The 24,526-nt window shown below is 49.9% G+C and overlaps 1 protein-coding gene across 1 annotated transcript; it reads left to right on the top strand.

Moving 5' to 3' along the window:
* The first annotated feature begins 351 nt into the window (after positions 1-351).
* LOC126527176 (neuronal acetylcholine receptor subunit beta-2-like) lies at positions 352-24,463 on the top strand. The gene is made up of 7 exons (XM_050174927.3): positions 352-552; positions 2,283-2,434; positions 2,817-2,861; positions 4,257-4,554; positions 15,553-15,882; positions 21,363-21,686; positions 24,155-24,463. The coding sequence occupies exons 1-6, from the start codon at positions 471-473 to the stop codon at positions 21,683-21,685; spliced, it is 1,230 nt and encodes a 409-aa protein (XP_050030884.1). The 5' UTR covers positions 352-470; the 3' UTR covers position 21,686; positions 24,155-24,463.
* Positions 24,464-24,526: the final 63 nt, after the last annotated feature.

The following is a 24,526-nucleotide window of genomic DNA, read 5'->3' as shown; positions in this document are numbered from 1 at the left end:
GATTATCGGACACGTTCGTCTGACACACATTTCCAAGCATTCTACGCCCTCAACAAGCCCTTCGGAGCGCCTCCCCCCCCCCCTCCCCGCAAAGGGTCACCCCTGCTTGTCCCGAGACTTCGAATCATGGCCAACTGCAAGGGAAAGTGTGAAACGCTACACGCGGGACGATCCCAAGATTAGTTTGCTTCTATATACGCTTCTATACCGAGCCACGCCGCGTCAGCCGGTTTCCATCACTAGGGCGAGCGGTGGGGGCTGCAGAAGACTCAAGGTGGCGATCTCGCTGCACAAGTGAGAGACGCCCACCCCGCGGAGGCGTCGGTCTACTCGCGAAAGGGAGGTGGAATGCACAACAGCGCCCCAGAGAAACAACGGGGCCGTCATTCGCCAATCGCGGGGGATCGGGCTCAGTAAGCCAGCAGTTCGGGCATCGGCCACTTCTGCTCACTGCCATTATCGGTCCAGTCATGGCAACGCCGCGCTTCTTAGTCTTCCCCTTCGCCATCTCTCTGATCGTCTTGTGCGTTTTCATGGCCGCCCCCGCTTTAGGTACGTGATCCTCGTGTTTATGTTTGCTTGTACTACTACAGCTATGAATTGCTAGCAGAGGCTGGAGTTCAGTTATGTGTCGCCTTACACGTTCAGCACTTGTAGCTTTGAACAAGACTCAAGTTCGCTATTATTAGGATGCACTAATATATGTTTGACTTATACGTAGTACTTATGAGTTTTAAAAAATTGGCCGACCGCATTTGCTAATTTGTTCGTTAGTCAGCTTGTTGGTCACGTTACGAATAAAGCATGGTACAACGCAACGCAAAAACAAAAGAATATTTCAGCAAGTATATGTACAGGATCGCCTCAACGATTACGCGTTTTTAATCCGCCAGTGCATCACGGCCACTCTGCGCCGACGAACAGATCGTACTTGCATTGGGCACTGGGCACTGGTCATCTCGTTGCCCGGCCCTACAACGCAGTTTATTCGGTATCTCCACCAAGGTTCACGTTGTGCGGCGCCTGCTGCATGCCGGATTCACAGCCGAACGCGCAAGCACATTGTGCCTGGAGTAAGAACGAACTGACTAGAAGCCACCTTTCGGAGGGCTCACCAAGTGGGCGTTCCTTGCATGCCGCGCCTGCCAATAGATGGCGCTGCGGAGAGCGCGCGTCGGTGGCTTCATGGAAGTTTCATCCCCCTTCCGATTGCGGGGAGCCTCTTAACACTGTCGAGGACATTACAGCAATTCTTCGGTTGAAACTAAAGTCCTCCGAAAGATTTTGAAGACTACAAAGTAGTTCTCAAGATCGAATCTCCAAACGCATCGAAGAGTTCGGGGGCTTATAACTGCTATTCGCACTAATTGATTTGGGGTGATTTCGGTGTAAGTTCTAAAGAGTTAAATGCTGGGCTAGTTGGTTATTTGGCATGAGAACCATCTTGAAAGGCAGCGCAACGGGACGGCACAGCAGAAAGGAAGACGAACACAGGTGCCTCCTAATTGACGGAGGGGGAGTGTCGGACTCTAAATGCTCATTTTATGTGCCGTCCCGTTGTGCCCTGTTTCAATATGGTTCTCATGTCGGTGTAAGTGGTGCCTGGGAATCTATGCGCGTACGAGAGCCACATACACAACGTCGGGTCTCGCGCTTTTTCTTTTTTTGTCCAGAATAACGTGGCGTGAACGACAATGCGGCTGACTTGCGATATTGCAGGTAAAAACAAGAATGATTAGTTCACGGTTCCGCAACTGCTGAAGAAAGAAGCATGATAAATTAAAATGAGAAAGATAAGGCCGGCCATAAACGCTCATGCAAAAATGGTGACAGATAAACTGTCTACAATATCGGCCGCACATCCACATAAGTCTTTGACTTTTGGGAAGGCTATAAAGACGTGTTATAAATGGCAGGGATTTACTTTCGAGAAATTATGGCAGTCTCAAGAAGTAGAGTGTTGCAGAACGGAATAACATTCGTCCTCCTAATTGACGGAGTGGGAGTACTGAACTCTAAATGTCCACTTTATGCGTCCCATTATATGCAATTCCTCGTGACTTGAGATGTTTGGTGGACTTGAAAGAATGCCAACATAAGAACAATTCATAAGAAAGGAGACGGTCAAGTTTATATTGAAGAAGAATGAACCCATTACTTTGCTTTGAGTAACTGAAAACAAACATTTATTGTTTGTTCTTCTTTTCCCGTGTGCCAGTTTTGATCCCTTTATTATGAGCATACTATTAATGAATACAAATTACCATTCACACATGTTTCAGGGGCGAAAGAAGTCGACCAGCAGGTAGTGAAGAAGCTTCGCCAAAACTTGACTGATTCAGCAAAATACGATAAAAACTACCAACCACTCAACAGTCATGCGTCCGACACAATAGTCAACTTCACAGTCTATGCCAAGCAGCTGAGGTACATGGTGAGTATGCAAATGGAACAGTCGGTGGCGGCGTTTTCGAGCATTTCAATGTAAATGAAGCCACGTGCTGCCCGCAAAAGCACAGGCTTAGGTGTCAGCTTTGAGCACCTAACAGAGCAGAAATACTGCTACATTTCAGTTGTTTATGTCAAATATCATAAGACTCATTTTTTTTTTATTTGATTCCCCTACATGGAAATTGCTTAAGCTTCTCCACTGCGAAAGCATCCGAGTACTTTATATGTATTCGCCCAAAAAAGAAAACTGTCGTTGGGCCGCCCTATCTAAAGCTGCATCTAAATGTGGAGTGTACTTTTGTTTCAGTTCTCCAGTATTTCCTTGATGCTGTTTCATTAATCGGAACATTGCTTACAATTTCCAGATGCCTGATTGGGACTACATGTCGATATCAGCATTCGTCTGCATGGTAAGTCAATTCGAATGCATTACTTAATTAAGACGCACTATTTCCACACACACGTAAAAATCAGCTTTAAAGCAACAATACATTGTACTCTTTTGCATGGAAGAACCTAACGCCTGATAACAATACACGAAGCGAAAACACGTAAAATGGTCTTAATTAAACCATCTGCCACAGGGCTTTAGGCATAACGTTTACTACGAGAACGAAAGACTGACCAATAGTCAGGTCAAGTTGATAGTTCCCCCCGTTACCGGGTCACTAAAGATAAATTTAAGTGAAGCTGGAAACCAACTATTTTTCAGTCATGATTATGAAAGGATAATCCTACCAGTCAAATCTTATTCCTTGTTTCCTTTTAGTTGCAGTTAAGGTTTACCTGGGAAAACAAATATATCAAGAGGTGACTATCCGAAACATCAAGTACTCCTTGCAGAACAAGGCCTGTTCGTGGCCTGTCGTCTCAGAACAAAAGCGTGCACCACATCTTGAATGTGAGCGGTGCTCACAAAGCACGTTCCACACATGAAAGTCACCCATCGTACACTGCGCGCATTACAAACACATCACTGTGAGCGATAGTGAGCTTTATAAACCCGATCAGTTCAGCGCATTCAGAAATAGAGCCAGTGGCCGTGACGCATGTACGCGTAGAACCCAAGCTCCACTTCAATTCCGATGCAATCTTTGTGCACTCCTCCTATTTTTGAGGGGAGGGGGGTTCGGCTGATAAGGTCGCCTATTTTTGTCTCCCCTATTTCTAAGACTGCCTAATGTGACCGAAATATGACTGCACGCACATTTTCTAGAAGCCAACGGCGACACACGAACGAAACCGAATTAACCGTGGACAAACTCAACAACAGTAAATATACCTTATTAATTACTGTCTATATTAAACATTTTTGTTTCTGTACATCCGCGGCTGACCTTTTTGAGAGGATAGTCAGCCATCAAACTGGCCAACTTGTCGAATCTCATTGATTGATTGATTGATTGATTGATTGATTGATTGATTGATTGATTGATTGATTGATTGATTGATTGATTGATTGATTGATTGATTGATTGATTGATTGATTGATTGTGGAGTGGAAATGCTGGCAAGAAGTACAATATGTCGTAGGCTTGTTTACAACGTTAAATTATTCAATAAAGTTGTTTCCATCCATCCATGATGATTGGTGAACTGAAACATTTAAGCTACTTAGGAGCTCGCAGACAAACGCGGGATATTCATTTGCAATTAAAATACACAGCAAGGCTAATCCCACTTTCCTTATAGTACGACGTGTAGACTTACAAAACAAGTCTTCTATAGTGTTCACAGACATCGTTCGGCTCTTATTTCGTCCCGATCTTCTTTTTTTCTTTCTTTTGGGACGCGTGCCGGAGCAGCACTGGATCGACGAAGGGCTGTCCTGGAACCCGAGCGAGTACGACGACATGCGCGAGGTGACGTTCGGCGACAGCGAGGTGTGGACGCCGACGCTGTCGGTGCACGAGAGCTACGGCGTGTACGGCGTGCGCCTCTTCTCGGCCGTCAAGACCGACCACCACGGCAACGTCATCTGGTGCCCGCTGGTCACGTTCGGCATGCGCTGCTCCATGGACCTGCGCGACTACCCGTACGACGAGCACCGCTGCGCCATGAACGTCTCCTCGTGGGCGCACGGCTACAAGGTCAAGCTCATCGGTGGGTGGGCACGTTGCGCGAGGGGGGGGGGGGTGTCTCGCATCATGCGCGTTGGAAAGAGCGCTGTCCTCTTTCATCAGTGTACTGACACGTTTTTTTTTTTTTTTTCGTTGTTGTTGGTGGTGGTGGTAGTTGCTGTTGTCGTTGCCGTCGTCCTTATCCTCGTTGTTGTTGTTGTTGTTGTTGCCGTCGTCGTCTTTTCGAGCAAAACAGCGCTAACACGCGACTCCGAACAAGAAGCCACAGGACACTACGTTGCATTCCACTGAAAGGTTACCCGGAAAGGTTTGGGGGCATGGAAGATGGTTTATGAGCCTTAAACGGCACGATAAAGCACTTAAAAAACACTGAGGAGAGTTTGTGTAAGCTTCGTGTTATCATAAACATTCCATTATTATACTTCTAACTTGAGCATCTGGTTTCATTTTGCCTTCCTTTCTTTTCGTTTCATGCCCTTTTAACGTTCACAAATTAGCAACCATGCAATAAACTCTCCCTATGGTGGTGAGCCCAGCGTTATGCGTCGTCCTGTCGCGTCAGCGTTGTGTGCTCTCAAATATATAAATACGTTGTGTGCTCCCAAATATCAAACTAGCCAGCTTAATCATTCGTTTTATATATGGTCGCGTTATCTTCGCTATGGGTGTGGCCTTGGGGGTCGGTTCACCGCGCTGCCCAGTCGCGAAAGTCGTCGTATTCGCGAACCAGTAAGTAAGTAAGTAAGTAAGTAAGTGGTCCTGATCCCTTTTGACTCAGGGCAGGCGTTTGTCAACGCCACAGGAGATGTTCAGAGTACAAGAAGGAAAGAAAGTAAGGAGAGAAAACACATAAAAGAACTTAAAAGAACTTAAAACACAGTTTTGTCACAGTCTACGAGTCCGTCTGGTTGGTCCGGTTTGTTTTTTTCTAGGCTCCAGTCGCCTCGGATTTCACTAAAGCCACGACAATCCAATCCGCCAGCGCTGCCGGTTCAAGTCAGCGCGTCCTATGGCGTCCCATTTGCGTCGCTGCTTGGTCGGCCGTCTTTATTTTAGGAGTTCGTGTAGCTGAGGAGGTCGGCTTCAGCGGCCACTCGCTGTGACTGGGCGGCTCTAGCCGGGCGATATCTGTGTGCGGGTTTCCTTCATCATCATCATCATAAAAACTTTATTGCAAGACTGAGGAGTTTGGAGCACGCAGGCTCCCGGGCCCCCGCACGACCCCACTGCACTCAAGCGTTTATGTTGCTTCGCTCCATAACGCCGGTAGCCCGATCAGTAGCCATGGTCTGCACGACCGGGTCTCCAGAGCGCAGCAGGGTCTCCCAGTCCTCCCAGGTCTTCAGGTGCTCGAGGCCCCGCGGGGGAGGATCCGCCGGGCAATGGGAAAGGAGGTGGAGAGCAGAAGCGCGAGGTTCGGGACAGAGATTACAGGCTGATGTGAGGAAAAGTGGGTGATAGTGAAAAAGAGTCAGAGGAGATGGGAGAGTGTGAGTTTGTAATCGGCGCCAAAGGGTTGCTCGTCGATTGCTAAGGGATTTGTGCGGTGCGGGGTACAGCTGACGCGCCGCCTTGGAGGCATTCGTCAGCTCGTTGAAAGTGTGCGCGCGCTCCTTCGTGAATCCCGGATCGGAGGCCGCAAGAGCCCGGTTTAAAGAACCTCGGGCTAAGAGGTTGGCGGCCTCGTTTCCAGGATTCCCGCAGTGCGCGGGCACCCAAATCAGCTCCACATGACGGGGCGGGGGTGCAACGGGCGAGTCCAGTATGCAAAAAGCAGGGACGTGGACTCGGCCTCGTGCGAAATTTAGGATTGCAGTTTTGGAGTCTGATAAAACATACCGTGCTTCTGTGTTGATGATAGCTAGGGCAATGGCGGCTTCCTCTGCAGCTTCGGGAGAGGTGTCTGGGGGGAGTGTGTGCGTTCCAATCGGAGAGAGAGTGTGATCCACCACGACAGCGACCGCTTCATCACCCTTGCAGGCTGCGTCTACCCATACGGCGTCCGGTTCCGAGCCGTAGTAACGGTGCAGCGCTGTAGCTCGAGCTCTGCGGCGCTTATCGTGGTGGTCGGGGTGCATGTTACGGGGGAGTGGCTTAATGAGCAGTTCGCGGTGTAAGGGTTTTGATATGGGGCGTAATGTCGGATCGTTGGCTGGTATCCGGATTCCAAGGGAGTGCAGTATGTACCGGCCAGTGTTGGTTTGTGTGAGACGAAGGTATTGTGCTTGGCGGTGCGCGTCTACAAGTTCCCCGATTGTGTTGTGGAGGCCTAATTGTAAGAGTCGGTCGGTAGGTGTATTTATGGGAAGGTGGAGGGCGACTTTGTATGCTCGGCGAATAAGGGCGTCTATGGCGTCAGTTTCACGGCGAGAGAGCTTGAGATAGGGGGTGGAGTAGAGTACACGGCTGATTACAAAGGCGTGAACAAGTCGGCATAGATCACGCTCCCTCATGCCTCTGTGGTGGCCCGAGACCCGGCGGATAAGGTGCGAGATCGCGCCTACTAGCTGCCTGAGTCTCCGGAGTGTAGTCGTGTGCTTCCTATCACTCTGGATATGCATACCAAGTATCCTGAGGGTTTCGACCTCTGGTATCGGTCTACCGTCCAGCTCGATGACGATGGGGGAGCAGGGCAAGTTGCGGTTCTTGGGACGAATGCACAGCAGCTCGGACTTCTCTGGGGAACAAGAAAGTCCTACGCTAACTGCATAGTTTTGGGTCAGATTGGTGGCTGCTTGGATGGTGTCCTGTATGGCGCCATCACTGCCATGGGTAGTCCATAGTGTAATGTCGTCTGCGTAGAGAGTATGTTTCAGGTGAGGAACGGTTTCCAATTGTCGTGCTAGGGGGATGAGTGTGATATTAAATAAGAAAGGTGAGAGGACGGAGCCTTGCGGGGTGCCTACGCTTTTTAGTGAGTATGTGGGGTAGGTGAGCGGGCCGAAGTGAACCTCGGCCGTGCGTGCTGTGAGGAATGCCTGAATGTAGGTGTACGTACGTGCGCCCACATTCAGTGGGGAGAGTGCAGTCATGATCGCGTGATGTTGGACGCGATCAAAGGCTTTGGATAGATCCAAAGCCAGGACTGCCTTGGTGTGGCTTGGAATGAGCGGATCGAAGATGTCATGGGTGATTTGCAACATGGCGTCTTGTGTGGACAAATGGGGGCGGAATCCCACCATGCTGTGAGGGTATAAGTCATGGTCTGTCATGTGCTGTGCGAGCCTCGCTGATACCACATGCTCGAAAAGCTTTCCGAGACACGAGGTAAGCGAGATTGGGCGAAGGTTTTGGAGTGTTAGTGGTTTGTTGGGCTTCGGAATGAAGATTACCTTTGCGTGTCGCCAAGACTGGGGGAGGGTGCCCTCTTTCCAGCACTGGTTGAAGTACTCCGTGATGTGAGTAATCGATTGATTGTCCAGATTACGAAGCGTTGTGTTGGTGATCTGGTCGGGGCCAGGCGCGGAATTGGTGCGGAGAGTCATGAGGGCTGCTCTGACCTCTGCCTCTGTTATGTCGGTGTCGAGTTCGGGGTTCGGCTGTCCTGTGTATGAGGGGAGAGGAGATGGTATGCCCGGTGAAGTGTATGTGTCGCGGAGTGTACCCAAGAGAGCATCGGGGTGGTCCATGTGTGTGTGTATGAGCCGGGTGACGTGGTGCTGGGTGGTGTTTCTTGTTTTCGATGGATCGATGAGGTGTCGGAGGAGGTGCCACGCCCTTTTGGTTGTCAGTTTGCCGGCGATGCCGTCGCATACTTGCCCCCAATTTGAGCGGCAGAGCTCCTCCGAATGTAGTTGAATTTGGGATTGTAAAGCGGCTAAGCGTTTCTTTAGTGTTCTGTTATGTTTACCCCGTTTCCACCTTTCTAGGAGGCTGTGGTAGGCCTCCCAGAGGTGGGCGAGTCGGGTGTCTAGTGTCGGGGTGTCTGTGGTGGTTTCAATCAGCTGCGTATGGTGTTGGATGTCAGTCTGAAGAGAGTCTACCCAGTCGGTGATGTCGGTGATGGGGTTGTCAGGGAGGGCAGCCCGCGCGGTTCGGAGAGCGTCCCAGTTAATGAGTTTGTGTGTCATGTAGGCGTGGCGGGGTGGTTTGAATGGGACAGTGACTTGTATCATGTAATGATCACTGCCCAGTGTGTGTTGTGTTCTTGTCCAGGTCACATCACGGAGGGAGCGGCTGATCACCAGATCCGGACTAGTGTCCATGCTGACACTGTTGCCGATCCGCGTAGGCATCTGAAAGTTGTTGTGGACGGAAAGTTGGAGGTTCTGCATGAGCAGCCAGAGCCTGCGACCTCTGTGTGTGGTTGTTTTATATCCCCAGTCAGTGTGCTGGCTGTTGAAATCCCCACCGATTAATACGGGGTGCTTCCCTGCTAGGCGGTACAACTCTCGGAGGAGGGAGTCCAACGAGGCCATCGGTTGGGATGGGGGGTGGTAGATATTGGCAATAAAGATGGATGGGAGTGTATGTGTATGATGGATAATTTCGGTGATCACGCAGGGCGTCTCTGATGTGATGTAATGTGTCTTGTGTGTTAAAGTGCGGTGCACAAGTGTGGACGCCCTGGGTCTGTTTGTGGTGTCAGAGTGTGTGGAGTTGTAACTGGGGAGTGTGGCCTGATTGGCGGTATCTTGGAGAAGAAGGATTTGGGGTGTTGGGGAAAGTGTAGGAAGTAGAAGCTGCAGCGGCGCGCGCTTGCCCCGGAAGCCGCGGCAGTTCCAGGTTATGATGTGAAGGGAGTTATTGTTGCCCCGTCCCGCCATATTGGAGCGTAGAGGGATGAATAAGAGGGGTTAGTCTCGCGTCTATTGGGATGTGAGGTTCCATGGCAGTTAGTTGTGCTGTGGGGAGAAGGGGGGTAGAGAGCGGGGGGAGCTGCGTGAGGCGTGCTTCGAGGAGGTTGACCATTTTCTGAAGCATAGATTCCATGCAGCGTTCCAAGTGCGTCTCCACTTTCGTAGTGAGGTCAGTGATGAGAGCATTGAATTTGCTTTCGAGGCGAACCTCAATCTCTTTGAGTTTTTTGTCAAATTGGTCGGAGAGTTCTTTCAATTTGGAGTCGACATCGGTCGGCTCGGAGGTGAGGGGTGGGGGAGCGATACGCTGTTTTTTTGAGGGGGGTGATTGAGAGGGAGCGGTGTTGGTTTGTGATAGAGTAGGAGGTGAAGTTGGGGGGGGAGTGAGAAAGAGTAGGAGAGGGAAGTGAGCTCTGAGTGAGGACTGTGAGGCGTCTTACCTCTTCCCGCAGGGCCCGGAGCTCCGCTTCGTTGTGGTCCGGAGTTTTCTGGGCGGGGGCAGGCGGCGATTTTCTTGCACGGTCGGCCCAGGTGAGGTCCTGCTGGGGCTTGTGGCTACGGTCACGTGAAATGGAGCGCGCAGTGCTTGCACTGCGCGATGACTTTCGCGGGGCTGGCTTCTGCTCCCGGGTTCTTGACTGGCGTCCGGTGGTTGGCTGGGTGCGTGGTGGCGGGCGTGCGTACCGGTACTTACATTGAATGTTCCCAGTATGATGCTCGTCCCCACAGACAATGCACTTGGGTGTACAGGTTGGGGGTTCCGTTGGCGTGTGCTTGTCACCGCAATTGTGGCAACATCCACTAGTTGGGACGGGACAGACATCCTGGCGGTGTCCGATACGGCGGCAGTTGTAGCAAGCCTCCATTTTTGGTCGATGAGGAAAACAAGTGTGACTACTCGCCCAAAAGCGGACAGCCTTTGGCAGGGGGCCGGTGGCGAAAGTGATAATAATGGATCGCTTTTTCCCGAAGGGCCGAGCGTCAATAATTGGTAGTTGAGGATTGAAAGGAACAAGTCCTTTCAGGGTTTCATCGTGCGACTCACCGCTGTGGGCCATGTGAATGACACGCCTCACGGCATCATCGGGCGGAGCGAGGTATGCGGTGACATCAGTTGCGCTCGTGCCGATGCGGATTGACGTTATTTGGGCATAAGCTCGAGCTCGAGCCTCCTCTGGAGTGCTGATCGTCAAGGTATTGTTGGTTGGATGCAGCCGCACCTGGTCCTGAGCGAGCGCTTCCTGCAGATGGATTTTCGTCGCATCACAGATTGCTGCGAAGAGCGTCCGAGGGGTCTCCTTGGTTACGTCCAAACCGCCGCGGGGTCGGACTACGATCTTGAAGTCTCCCCGCGGGAGTTGCGGGAGAGGCGCGTGTCGCGTACGGAGCGGGCGCTGCGCAGCTGGCGGCGCCGCAGCTCGGGATATCTCGGCGGTTGAACGGCCGTCGCCGCCCTTGGGTTCCGTTTGGGGAGAGTGAGTGGCAGTCGCCGGGCGGTACTGTTTGCGGAGACGCAGGACAGTCTCCCATTCTCCGTTTAGGGCTTCGGCGGGGTCGATGTCAGTGCCGTTTACTTGGTATTCCATGGCTGGGTGGGCTGTGGGGGTCACGGACGCTGGGCCTAAGACAGGCGTAGCCTCGGCGTGCACCAGGGAATGCCGCTTCCCATACGACTCCCGGCGAAAGCGGCCCGGGCAAGGGCGGTCGAGGGCGGTCGGTGAAGGTCGCGTAGTCTCGGTGGTTGCGGAGCGCGCCGACGACACGTCCGTTCACTTCGGCCTACCGATTGGAACTCCTTTCCTTCACCTATTCGGCTCGCCTGCTCAGCCGTTCCCACTGTTCTAGCCGGATCTTCGTAGTCTCGGCGCGTGCTGTTCGGTCCTCCTCGGTGAGACCAGTCAGCGCCAGGCTCTCAGCCAGGGGGCACGATCGGGAAACTGCGGGAAGTCTCGGACACTGTTGTAGCACGTGGAGAAGGGTTTCTTTTGGTGCACCGCACAAGCGGCACGTCGGATCCACGCCGAATAGTTCGTGGCGGCGTTGGTTGGTGAGGAGAGCGCCAGTGCGGGCTTGAAACAGCAGGGCGCTGCCTCTATCTCCTCGGTAGTCTGGTGATGGGGACGGTTCCGGCTTTTGGTGGTAATATAGTGCCAGGCTTTGCTTTTTTGCCACTGTCGTGCGCCAGATCGTTTTTTCAGCCTCATTGATTTCCTTGATGACTGCCTTGCGCCAATCTGCCTCCGTCTTAGTGTCGTGTTGTTTTGAATTTTCGCTGTATTTCGTGTCTAGGGACGTGTATTTCCGAATCCAAGCCGTCTTGATGTTTTTGTATCTTAGGTGTAGGTACATTCTGCGACTGTAATTTGTGTTTGCCATGAATTTGAGTCTGCCGGCATATTGTAATTTGGACCGCGCCTCCCTTGCCTCGTACGGGAACCAGCTCATTTCGCCGCTTACTGCTGCGTTTGCAGTGGCTATGCTGCCCCCTAGCATCCAACGGCCTAGTTCTGTTTGGTGACGCTCCAGGCATTTTATGGTTTCACTGGAGTAGGCCAGCACATCGTCTGCGTATGTTGTCGCTGGTACTGCCACTCCCTTCCACAGTGTGCGTCCGACAGTGTACGGGTTGTATGAATGTCTGGCCAAGTGCCAGATGCGGCCTTTGAGGCGATTAGATTTATTTACTAGTGCTTTTTGATGCGGATCCAGAAAGTTTGGCTGGTCACTGAGAGTTATGCCGAGGTATTTGTATTCCGATGTTTTTTTGACGAGGTTTCCTTGGAGGGTGAATTCATTGTTAGTGTTGCTTGTATTTATCCCCATCCACTGTGTTTTTTCAGTGTTAAACCTTAGCTGGTCGGTTCCTGTGACTTGGGAGCAGATGTCGAGCTGGTGTTGGAGGTCAGCTGCTGATTCTGCTAGAAGCACAATATCGTCCGCGAATGCCAGACATGAAATTTTGGTGTATTCTTCTTGTTTGTCAGTTGTTATCGTGGATAGGCGGAGGCCTGGTCCTTCATTGTCTAATGTTTGGAGTAGTTGTGTGATGTATATGTTGAATAATGTTGGGGACAACGGGCATCCTTGTTTTAGTCCTATCTTTTGCTCGATTTTCTTCGACCTTAGTTCATGTAGTGTGTACACTGCTGTGCAATCCGTGTATAGGTTCTTGAGCAGGTCTATGCTTTTACAATCTATTCCATTGCTCAGTAGTTTTTGCCAAAGCCTCGAGTGGGGCACACCGTCATAAGCTCTTTCCATATCAAGGAAAGCCAGATAAAGCGTTGATTTTTCTTTATGTTTCATCTCCATAGCCTGGGTGAGAGTGAATATATGGTCACTTGTCCTGCGGTTTAGTCTGAAGCCGTTTTGAGACTCTGTGAATATGCTATTTGATTCACAGAACTTTTGTAGTCTTCTGTTGAGGATAGCGCTGAACAGCTTTTGTACGTTGCTCAGTATAGATATCGGGCGATATGAATTTAGTTGTTCAATTGGTTTTCCTTTGCCCTTGTGTATGAGGATCACTTTTGCCTCTTTCCAAGCTGGTGGAATTTGGCCCGAATCAAGGATGCTGTTGAAGTAGTCTAGTAGTACCTCTCTTGCTTTTGTCTTTAGTGCTTTTAGGAATTCGTTGGGGATATCATCAGGGCCTACTGCTTTTTGGTTTTTAAGGTCGCTGATGCTTCGTTTCAGTTCTGTTGTGGATATCGGGCTCAGTATGCTATGTTCTTTTTTTCCCCTCTTCATCTTATCAGTCGCTGTGTTTAACGGCTGTGGTGTGGTATCGTTGCCAGTCATCAGATGGCGCCACAACCGTGTGACTCGTGAGTGCTCCATTTCAGGTCCTACTGGAGGCACTCACTGCTTTAGGAAAAATGCCAGTAGCGATGGTGTTTGTCAGTGCGTCACAATAACACCAAAAAAATATGGCACCTACGAGATCTCAGCGCTTATCGTAAATATCTGTAGTAGCTTGCCGCCAAACGTATCGCTGGTCTCACCTCTCCACTTATCATTGGCCCCTCTCTCTTCCTCTCTCTCTCTCTCTCTCTCTCTCTCTCTCTCTCTCTCTCTGTCTCTCTCTCTCTATCTCTCTGTCTCTCTCTCTATCTCACACTCTCATTTTCTCTCTCCCTCTTACGCGTCAGACAGTCAAACGTTTCGCTTAAACGAATTGTTCGGAAAAACGAACAATTATAAAATTACAGGACTGCAAAGCAACTCCACGTGTTTATGTTTCGCTTGAGCGAACTGCTTCTTAAAGTCTCTTGAAAACACTCTGGTGAGTAAGGATAGTATGATTGCTTTCGATTAGTGACTATAACGTTTACCAGTCATCTGCCCTATTGCATTGACAAAATAGCAATGACGATAATAAACAGTCGCCGTGGCAGCTCTGTGGCTGGCGTTGCGCTGCTTAACTCGAGGTCGCATGTTTGATACCGGCTGCGGCGGCTGCATTTCCATGTGTGGCGAAATGCAAAAAAAGAACGCGCGTGTGCTTAGATTTACGTGCACGTTAAAGAATTCCACGAGGTCAAAATTAATGCGTAGACCCCACTACAGCATACCTCTAGCCAGATCGCGGTTTTGGCACGTAAAATCACAGAAAATGATTATTTTTTTTAATGGACGGTGCTTAACATTGTGACATGGTGTTAACTTCGTCGCGTTGGTAGTTGATAGAAGACCTGAACGGGAACTTGATTAACGGGACAGAAACAAAGTAGGAGATCAAGCGCGGTGTTGATTGTGTAGTCGTTACTTTGCTTCTGGAACAGTTCGCGGCGCACTTTTGCAAGTTTGCCTGTAACCCGATAATTCCAACGCGGATTTCATCGTTGATCGCGCTCCCCACGCCCACGTCTTCAGAGCCTGCTGCCCAAAGCTCGTCTCATGTCTTGTGTGTCACATTTTTTTTTCGCAATTCTTCATGCACTTGTGATTGCAATTTTAGAATATTGGAGAAGAGTAAGTGGTCCACAGTAAGCGGAATTTTCGACATTTCGTGCGAAATACCTTGGACACGTTGCGAAAAAAGGCCCGCAGCCACTTTTATTTTCTTCTTTCCTTTTCATTAAGAAAGCCAATATATAAATTAGTTATCAGTTATTAGTCTGACCAGAAATACTGAATAAATCGTTTTTTTTTCCCTTATGTTAGTTTTTGCTCCTGTACACTTTCAGCTTCACTTTCAGTTCTTGTTTGTATGTCAATGTAGCTGATTTACTTTGCCTTGCATCGTATTTGTATGCTACACTGTAGCCAGTTGTAATATTTCAATCGCAGTAGGTGACATTACTGCACAATTTCCATTTGCCATGATATTTTTTGTACGGAAAAAGTAAGCCTTAGTCAGGTGGCGTACCGGATTGTAGCTCCATTTGTTGGTTTGTACACAATGAACCGGAGCAAACTCGCTGTTATAGAGTATCAGCTTGTCAGCAAACTTCTTATCGTTTGTGGATTACCGGGTTACCGGATAGGCAAACGTGAGCGGCCGGGTTGGTGTCGCCACTAGGTGAAGAAATCTGAGACAGACAGACACAGAACTAACATTGTAGTAACCAACTTTATTCCACTTCGCTGCTGGCGCAGATTACTAGTCGAAGCGTAATCAGGAACACGTCGCCTTTTTTAAAAGAAATCGTCAAGAAGACTTATGTAACACGATAGAGCGCCTAAGACATTGTGATTGGACAAAACATTACAAGATGTCGCTGCCAGCCTTGTTTCCGTATGCCTCTCCGGTAACCCGGTAAACCGCAAGCGGTGCACTTTTAACGTGCCCGCTATTCCCGCAAACGGGGGTGGTTTGGGCTCATTGCCGGATGTGCAGAGGAGTAGCCGGAGCAGTGCAGCCGCCTGGTGGCGTAGAGCTCAAGCAGACAAACACATGGACAAAATTGCAGGAACCTACTATATCCTGCTTCGTTGCTGGTACAAATTTTCGGCAGCGGCGTAATTGTAAACAGGATTCCGCAGCTGTCGAAAATCTACACCAGCAGCTCCGCAAGCTATAGCAATTGGCTCTGTGTGTGGTTAAGCTTTGCACCACCAGCTGGCGCCACCAATCTGGCCGCTCACGTTTGCGCCCCCGCTCAACAGGCAAACTGCCCACGTTTGCCGGAATACCGGACGCACTAAAATTCTATAATTTTGCGGGAAAGCTATAACTCTCAACTAAGTCAAGCCGACGATCGCTTGCGCGTCCTCAGGCAAGCTTGCCAAGAAGAACTTCGACGAAACGCATCCCGACTGGACCGGCTACTTTGAGTCCATGGACACGACCGAGTTCCTGCACCCGGAGCAGGGCGCCGACCCCGTGCTCAGGTTCACGCTGTTCGTGAAGCGAAACTCTCCGGGCTACCACTTCACGGTGGTGCTTCCCTGCGTGGCGGTCTCCATCCTCACACTGTTCATCTTCTGGCTGCCGCCTACGTCCGGCAAGAAGATCACGCTCGGCTGCGCCAGCATCGTCGTGATCCTGCTCATCATCCAGAACCTGAGGCACGATCTTGGCGATTCCGTCCACGTGCCGCGCATCGGTGAGTAGCGAAACATTGCGGGGCGAGGGTTTGCAGTTACAGAAAATGTCTTACGTGCGTTCCTTAATGGTGAATGTGCTTTAGTAAGCTTCACCGCAGTACAGTTGTGTATTCCGGTGAGATCACATAGTGCGCGAAAATCGAAAAAAAAAGAAAAAGTGGAGATTTAACTCGCACATTTAGAAACTGAAAAGCGAAACTGTCGTGAAGCCGTTAAAGAAATCGCGTGCGAGTGATTATATTCTGCATGTCCTTTTGCACCGTAACGATTACCTGCCTACCACTGAAGACGACAAGCCGCGGCGACACCCCACCCCCCTCCCCCCGGGCCACCATGTCCCCCACGTGACCGCGCATTATGTTGCCTCCCGGTTTGGCCCCCCTTTACTGTGGCACTGTATCCAGGGTCAGCGCGCCGACTAGAGCAAGCCGATCCGGCGCGTTGAGGCGAGAGGAAGCACGAAGCGGTCGCTCCCATCAGCCTGCGCTCTTCATCACACCGGCCTTGTGGTAGCGAGTGTTCGCGGTCATCGAGTAAGATCTGACCGGCCTTGTGGTAGCGAGTGTTCGCGGTCATCGAGTCAGATCTGACCAGCCTTGTGGTAGCGAGTGTTCGCCGTCATCGAGCGAGATCTGTTCATGGTTGCCTGTGCGTGCGTGTCACAATGCTTGTTAATTTAATTGGTCAGTGAATGTTTACCGAAATTTATGCGACCGACAAAACTACGAAACTTACTTCGTGTAGTTCCCCAATACTGTGTTTTATGTGTGTGTGTGTGTGTGTGTTTGACAGCTTTTCGTTTAGAAGCTCTGTGGCATGAGCGATGTATATATTGCTATTTCAATTTGATTGCGGTTCCGAAAGATTTGAAAGATATATTTAGGAAAATGTCACAAAGGTAGTCAGGGCCATTGCGGTGGTTACGTCATAAGCGTCGAGGTGACCTCAGTTGAAACAGTGGCTCCATTTGCAGTCGATGTTCGACGTGTGTTATTTCTTGTGAAAAATCGTGAATATTGTCGCCCATTACAAGAACAACAAACATATACATCTATATATATCGACTGGCTAGCCTCCTGGTTAGCTCAGATGGTAGAGCGACTGTACCGGAATGGCGCTCGTCCCGGGCTCGAGTCCCGGACCAGGACAAGTTTTATGCGAAGCATATTACTAGAGCTCAACCCAGCTCCTCAGGCGCGGCGGTGTCGCCTTCAATACCACGTGACACCGTGACGTCACGACAGAGGAGAAACGGGGCTCCAACTCGCGCCGTCGCTCGCGGCGTCGCGGTGGTATATAAGCAGCTGCGCTTGTTTCTAGGTGGCTTTGGCTCAACTCTTGCAAGATGGGCTGGGTGGGAATCGAACCAGGGTCTCCGGAGTGCGAGACGGAGACGCTACCACTGAACCACGAGTACGATGCTTCAAAGCGGTACAAAAGCGCCTCTAGTGAATGCGGTGTTGCCTTAGAAACGAGCTGTTTCTAAGGCTCAGGCGTGCGTCGCTTGCTCAGGCGCACATTTCGTTGCCGCGCCGAACGCTGCGTTGCTCGACGCTCACCGCGTCCAATGCGGGGCGCGTAGTCGCTGCGCCGTAGCTCATTGTCTTACACCCCTTGGCGGGTTGACGGGAACGCTGTCGCGTTCCACTCTTGAAGGCGAAGCAGAGTAACGCATGAGTTGTTTCTTCGTCTAGCCGAACCAAATATAGCCAAGCAACAGCAGTTCACCAGGCTAAACAGTGGTTCAACAACTAAAATAAAGGCTAGTATGCTTTGCATCCTGGGCTTAACCTTAGCTAAGCCACAGTCATTTTTTTTTTTCTTCAACTGCGAGGATTTCTTTCTCAGACACTTACATGGGTTTCCTTTGTAGTGCAAAAGGATAGAAAGTTGGGCGAGTTGGTGCGGTAACATGATCTTGGATTGTAGCGCGATGTGACACGGACACAGACTAGAAGCAGACAGGACGAGCGCTAGTCTGTCTCGTCCTGTCTGGTTCTAGTCTGTGTGCGTGTCACTTCGCGCTACAATGCAAGATCATGTTTTCCGGTGTAGCTTCGTGCTGAAAAATTCGGGTGGATGCCCAATTTTTCCCTTCCATGTACAGGCGCTCCCAGAATAATTCGGAACGCCGGACACGCAGCTGCTCGTCGGCGGAGCGCGCCGGCGGATAAATACAGGCAAGATTTGCGCATGCGCGGTCTCCCTAGCGAGCAAGTTTAGCTCCCTAGTGCATTTAGATTGGCGTTGCCTTGCTCCAAGAAGGTAGCGCTAGGTGCCCTGGGCGAATGAATGTCTAGCACAGCACGCATACACTGTAATCCATAAATAAAGGCTTGTGGATTCCTTGCAGCGTATTCTCGCCATGGTCTACATCCCGTCTGGGAGATAGCAATGCTTTGCGTGATTACATGCTAGTGAGGCGGCATGGCTACAACGGCATCGCTGCCTTATTTTTCCACCGTGTTAGCCTGTCCTGCGAAGTATTAGCTCTTAGTAAAATAGCTCCCTATCCGTGTTACTACCAGCTTCCTAATACGAGGACAATTACCACTATTACATGACCCCTCTTGACGGGTGCGTCTGCGATAGTGGCAATAAAAGTTTCAAATACGAAATAACGCGGCACGTTCATCAAGGCCAATTTCACGCACAAGAACTCACTTCATGCAAAGGGCACTCTAATGAACTCTTCACGACTCTAGTAATTTATTGGCGCACCCCGTTACGTGTTTCGCATATATTGTGCGCCAATCAATCACGGAATCTGGACCATTGGTAGCGTATTGATCGTATTGATCAATACGCTACCAATGGCGTATTGATCGCGTGTCGGCGTTTGTTGGCAAAGATACTCATTTTCATGCTCATTTTATTTTGCTCAGAGGAAATAAACAATGATAACCATGGGTAGGTTGTGTGAGCTGAATACAAAAAAAAAATAGTAAGGAGAACATAGTAAATCTAAATGACAGGAAGAACACTGGGTTTATTTTTTCCACAGTAAACAAAAAAAATCGAAACGTAACTGTTTCGTCTAAAGCTTTTGGCATGTTCCGCTATCAATACCTCGCGAATGCGCCGTCCCCGTGAAGCGCAGCTTGTATGCGGCGTGGAATTGGCTCGTAGAGCGCATCTACGAAGTCCCTCATCTCACCAAGGCGCTTCCACTCGCGCGTTACGGCGACCCAGAGCTCGTCGGCACTGGCCCCTCCCAGATTCAGCTTGCATAAACTTTCCTTCATCATGCCCCACACGTTCTACATAACATTGAAGTCGGCACCTTTCGGAGGCCAGTCAAGAACGCGAACACCACGTTCTTGAAGAAGTTTTTCCACCGCTCTGGCGGTGTGCACCGGGCCCAGGTCTTGTTGGAACAAGTAGCAGCCATATTTAAATGGCCCTTCCAGAGCGTATGGCAATAGGTGGTAGTCCAGAATTTCGCAGTAAGCTTTAGCTGTGAACGATGGAGACAGTCGGATTAGCGGACCGAGGCCCTCTTTGCTAATTGCTCCCCAAACGTTGATAGTACAGTGGCAGCTGCTGTAGATCTCGTAAACATACTCAGGCTCGTATCTACACGAAAAGAAGGGAATAGATAATGATCTTATCAGATTAAATACCTTTTGCGCGTCCGAAGAATTTGTGCTTAAAAGATCAGAAAGAAAATGAAAATACCTGCAGTTATATGGTCTCCATACGCGGCGCTCTTGACCCCATCTAGATGAAGATGTCGATTCATCTGAGAATATGACTTCCTTCCATTCTTCAGTCGTCCAGCGCTCATATGCCCTGCCAAACTCAAGGCGCCGGCGTTTTTGGCGCTCCGTAAGGTGTGGCTTTTGTGCCGCGACAAATCCACGAAGACCAGCCGCTCACACGCGACTTCTAATTGTTTCCTCACTGACTTGCACGTTCAGGGCTGTCTTGACCTGGCGGGCGCTCTGAAAACGATTAGCAACGGCTGCAGCAACAATGAGAAGTCGGACTCTTCCGACGTGCATCGGTGTCGTCCCGATCGTGCTGTATCTTTGGCCATCTTCATCCCTGTATGCTTGGATTATTCGGTTGACCGCACTTATAGACTTTCCTGTGAGGCGGCATATCTCACGTTGAGGTATACCTTGTGAACTGAGCCTAATTATATTTCTCCGCACATTCATCGGCACTCTTTTCGGCATGTTGCCTCGATAGGAATAGGGCGAAATTCCCGTAACTGTCATTGTTTCAATGTGTTCGTATCTCTTTATCAATCGAGCCGCCGATATCATCACGGTTGCATCAGACGAAAACGCCGCCCTTTGCCAGCGCTAGTCACTGTCACCTACCGTAAATATTTTGAGCAAATGATAAATATGGCCCACACGAAAAATGAAAAAAAAAGGCGCCCAAGCACCCGAACATGCAGACACGAGCGCTTATGCTCCAATGCGAGTGCATGCGCAGACACAGCTTGTCACAGACACCACCGGCCAAGCCCCCCTTGACAAAACGTTAAGGGGCACCTAGGGCTACCGTTTTGCAGCAACAAAACAAACTAGATGCACTAGGGAGCCAACCTTGCTCGCTAGGGAGACCGCGCATGCGCAGACAACGGTACTACTTTTTCCACGGGCCCGCTCCGCCGGCGAGCGGCCGCGTGTGTTGCGTTCCGAATTATTCTGGGAGCGCCTGTACTTTACTCCACATCGCGAGCTTCCGCAGAACTGATTTGCCAATGTCAGTGCTCAAACCTGCAAGAGATGTAATTTTACTGGCGCCGCTCTTCGCGGGTAGTGTAGCGGCGCCTGTGCGGTGTCATTTCATGACCTGAAATATAGTCGCACCCGCGTATGTTGTGTCCGCGTATGGTTAGAACATCGTCCGAGAAGTACAAGCGCAACGCTGAACCTTGGTATCAAAGTCAGTGCTTCGCACTTCGGGCAAAACTGCCAATTCTTTCATCACGTAGTTCATATGGCGATATTTCTACGTTTATTAGCAGAGAGAATGAGGGCTACACTTGCACCTTTAATGCGTTAACATGCGGAGTGTCAAAGTGAAAAAAAAGTGACAGTGGTCAGCTCTGGACCAGCGTCAGTTGTACTTCGCTCCTCGAAGAGGCAGGACGGTGTGTCGAGTGAGCTCCTAAACAACACTTTGCAAATATGGTTAACGTGGCTTAAAACGCGGATCCGGGACCTTAAAAAGGTGTGACGTAATGTGCAAACGTATTTCTCTCCCATTTACCTCTACATCGCCACCGAATGATCCTGAATTTGGCACCGCGACATCAGCACTGGAACGTCACTGTGACGTCCCGAATTTCAAAGCAACCTCGCATTTCGCCCGTTTCAGAGCAGGAAACATCCTCAAAACTTGCTACTTTGGGCCTCCTGTTCGACTGTGATGCAATGAAGACCTTCTTTTACCTATAAAACGCCAACTGCAAGCAACTCGACGTCGTCCCGATTGTGTATGCGTGTGTGTGCGTACGCAGTCCAATACTTGGGCACCACGTGCCTAGCCATCGCCGTGGCGACGCTCATCTCGGTGTTGGTGCTGAACATGGTCAAGAGCCCGATGGTGTTCCGGCCGCCCGATTTCCTCGTGTCCCTGCTGTCGGGCGTGCCGGGTCGGGTGCTGTTCCTGTGCCCGCTTCCGGCACCACGCGCCGCCGACCACGAGCAGCTGGCCGACGCCACGTCTCCCCTCGACAAGCAAGACATCATCACGCGCCAAGAGTGGTTCCTGGTGGCGCAGGGCATCGACCGCGTCGTCTTCCTCATGTACGCCGTCTTCCTGCTCGCCTACCATGCCTGAGGTAGGTGCGACGCGTTGCTGTCTCTATGGCAACGCCTTGATCTGAACGAGTTTGCTCTGTCCCGAGAGTAATAGGGGGTCTTCAAGGTTTTGTTCAAATTCTTGTCTTCAAGGATAGCGTGACATGAGGGTGTAAGGTCTGGGGCTGAAGGGAATCCCGGCAGGGACGAGGCAAGAGATAATAATACGACTGAATGCTGATTGCATAACGAGAGTGAACGCCGAACTCCAGATGCGTCTGACGTTTATAATCATTAAGACGTTAGAATAAGGAGGAGGAGAAGGGATAGTCTGCATGTTAGGACAGGTCCAAAAAACCTCTAGAACAAGTCTCTGGGAGAGGAGAAGCGGCAAAGGAGATAGCACTGCACGAAGACTGCGTGTTCTGAAATACCCTGTGCTCGTTGGGGAAGCACCTCCTCGTGCTACATGCTCGGTGTCCAGCGGAGAAGCCAACGTGAAGGAAGGCTTCATTGGACGCTGGCCGCATCACGTTAGTAGTATTGCATACTTCACTAAAAATGTGCTCGTGCGAAATATAGGACAAGCACACATAGGTACACACAACAAAGCTCGCGTACTGCGCGTTTCTTGTGTGCACTTGTCTTGGTTTCTTTGCGCTATCGTTTTTCTTGTGTTACTCTAGTATGTAGCTGCTATGGACGAGCTTGCTAGTGTGCGTACCTGCGCCAGAGTTGATTGACAGCGGCCCGCCATGTGGCCCGCGTAGATGCAAAGCGCCAGGCGTGCGCTATCATCATTTTACGGCGCCAGCCGTTAAAAACTTTTCGAAATGAAACTTGCTCTGTCCCTTCCACTACTGTTGGAGTTTGTTACGTTTTAGCACATCGTAATCGCGTATTGTGCTAGAGCGTAGAATCGAATAAATCATTCAACAGAAAATTTGGCTTTTAATCGTTCCACATCGCCAGCGCATCACCAATGCCAATGTCGTGGCGCCATCCTCTAGGTCGAAATCAAAACACGTTCCAGGCTCTGTGACGTCATTCTAGGCCTAGCAGCGTCAGAACAAACAGCTAATGTCAATAACAACGAGAAAAACGTCATCAACTCTTCGCACTCGGCGTGAGATTAGACCAACCGACGGCTGATTTCGCAATTTACTTTTGTTGTCGCCGCGGAGAGCAAGTAGCGGCTAATACTGATCGAAGTGGGTGGATTTGGGCTGGTCTTGGCGCTGCTATGTTGTTACGCAATCACACCGATCTGCCGCGGTAGTCGTGTGCATCAGAAACGCATGAGCAGTGTGCCTAACGTGTCGCCAGATTCTGATGTCACGCACCGCACTAACTTATCACGTATCACGCAAAGCTAAAACCCTTTTACTGGCTAATCCGCGCTTCCTAACCGAGCCCGCCTACTGCAGGCGGTTTTTGAACGATTCTCACCCACGGAAGACAAGGCGCATCGATGTCATGATTTTCAGGAACCTAGTTGTCACTCCGTACGTATTGCTGAGAGACATATAGTAGTGTGACGATTTAAAAAACCCTTAATTCATTAGCAAAACTGCAATGGACATTGCTTCTGTTTTATTGAAATGAAAAAAAAGAGAAAAAGATGTAGTCACCCGATAATGGCGACGGTTACTCCTTTTCGCATAGTATATAGTAATAATAATAATAAACATATTGAAAGCAAATGATGAAACGACGTGACAGCGTTAAATGTGTACAGCACACAGTCTTATACACATACGAACATATAGAGAAAAAAAGAGGCGATGACAAGTTGGTGTTTGCGAGCACCTTGGCAACCGGCGGTGACCCATCTCAGAAGTTTGTGCGAAAACTCTGTCCTGTGCCACCCACTCTCCTATCGGTGAATTCATCGCTTCAGTGCCACGAGCCTGTGCGATTGCCCAAGACCACACTCCGCCTTACCACGTTACATTTCCCTCGAGTGCGGATGTGTTCATGGAACCTTTTCTTTATCTCTGTTTTTCTTCTCTCTATTCCCTCCTTCGTATTCACCCAAGTAGGACAGCGATTTGCTTGAGAAAAACTTGAACTTGGTCTAATTGGTGTATGTACTGGAGGACATGTTTACCTATAGAGATTAGACGACGTTCGCCTATCTTTCGCTGTCCTCCTATGGCGGTAAACATGTCATGCTGTGTAGGATAGCCGACCGTACGATCTCCCGGACAACCTTGCTACCTTCCTCTCTTCATATTTCTCTCTCTCTCTCGCTCTCTCAATGTGTCAAACATTCTTCGCGTAAGCTCTCACAGGCTCCAGCGTCAGGTAGAAACCTCATTTGAAGATGCTCGTAGACACACATGTGCTCATTCTCAGGTGACGCTGTTCCTGATGAAGGCATACTAAGGAGGTCCCGCACGTTTGCTAAAAAAAAAAAAAAACTTTTTTTTTTTTTGGGGGGGGGTAGTGAATCATCGAACGCTCCTGATGCCCTCAATACATTTCAACCTGTTTTCCCTCCTTTCAGCGTTCAAGAACCACGTTGGCTTGGCGTCATCATTGCGCGGCTGCGACTGACATGGCATACAAAGCGTTAAGTTATTAAAGTTGCCAGCATGAATGAGTTGGTACACTGTTTAGGAAGTCGAATCACTGCGGGAAGCAAAGAGAATAGCATTGGAAGTGGACAAGGCGAATGCTCCACTGCAATGCCAGTGCGGGTATTTTTTTTTATTCTTGTATTGTTTTTGTTTGTTTTTGTTTTTTCTTTCTTTTCTTGTTTTCTGTGTATGTTCCTTTCGTGTGTGTGAGAATAAAGAGAGGCGTGTTGACAAAACGTTTCACTGAAGAGACCATTCAAAAAAGCTTGCGTTTGCTTCATCGTTTTCGCTTCAGGAAA

The sequence above is a fragment of the Dermacentor andersoni genome, chromosome 9 (assembly GCF_023375885.2).
Source record: "Dermacentor andersoni chromosome 9, qqDerAnde1_hic_scaffold, whole genome shotgun sequence".
Taxonomy (NCBI): Eukaryota; Metazoa; Arthropoda; class Arachnida; order Ixodida; family Ixodidae; genus Dermacentor; species Dermacentor andersoni.
The sequence above is the reverse complement of the archived record's forward strand: the minus strand, read 5'-3'. Positions and strand labels throughout refer to the sequence as shown.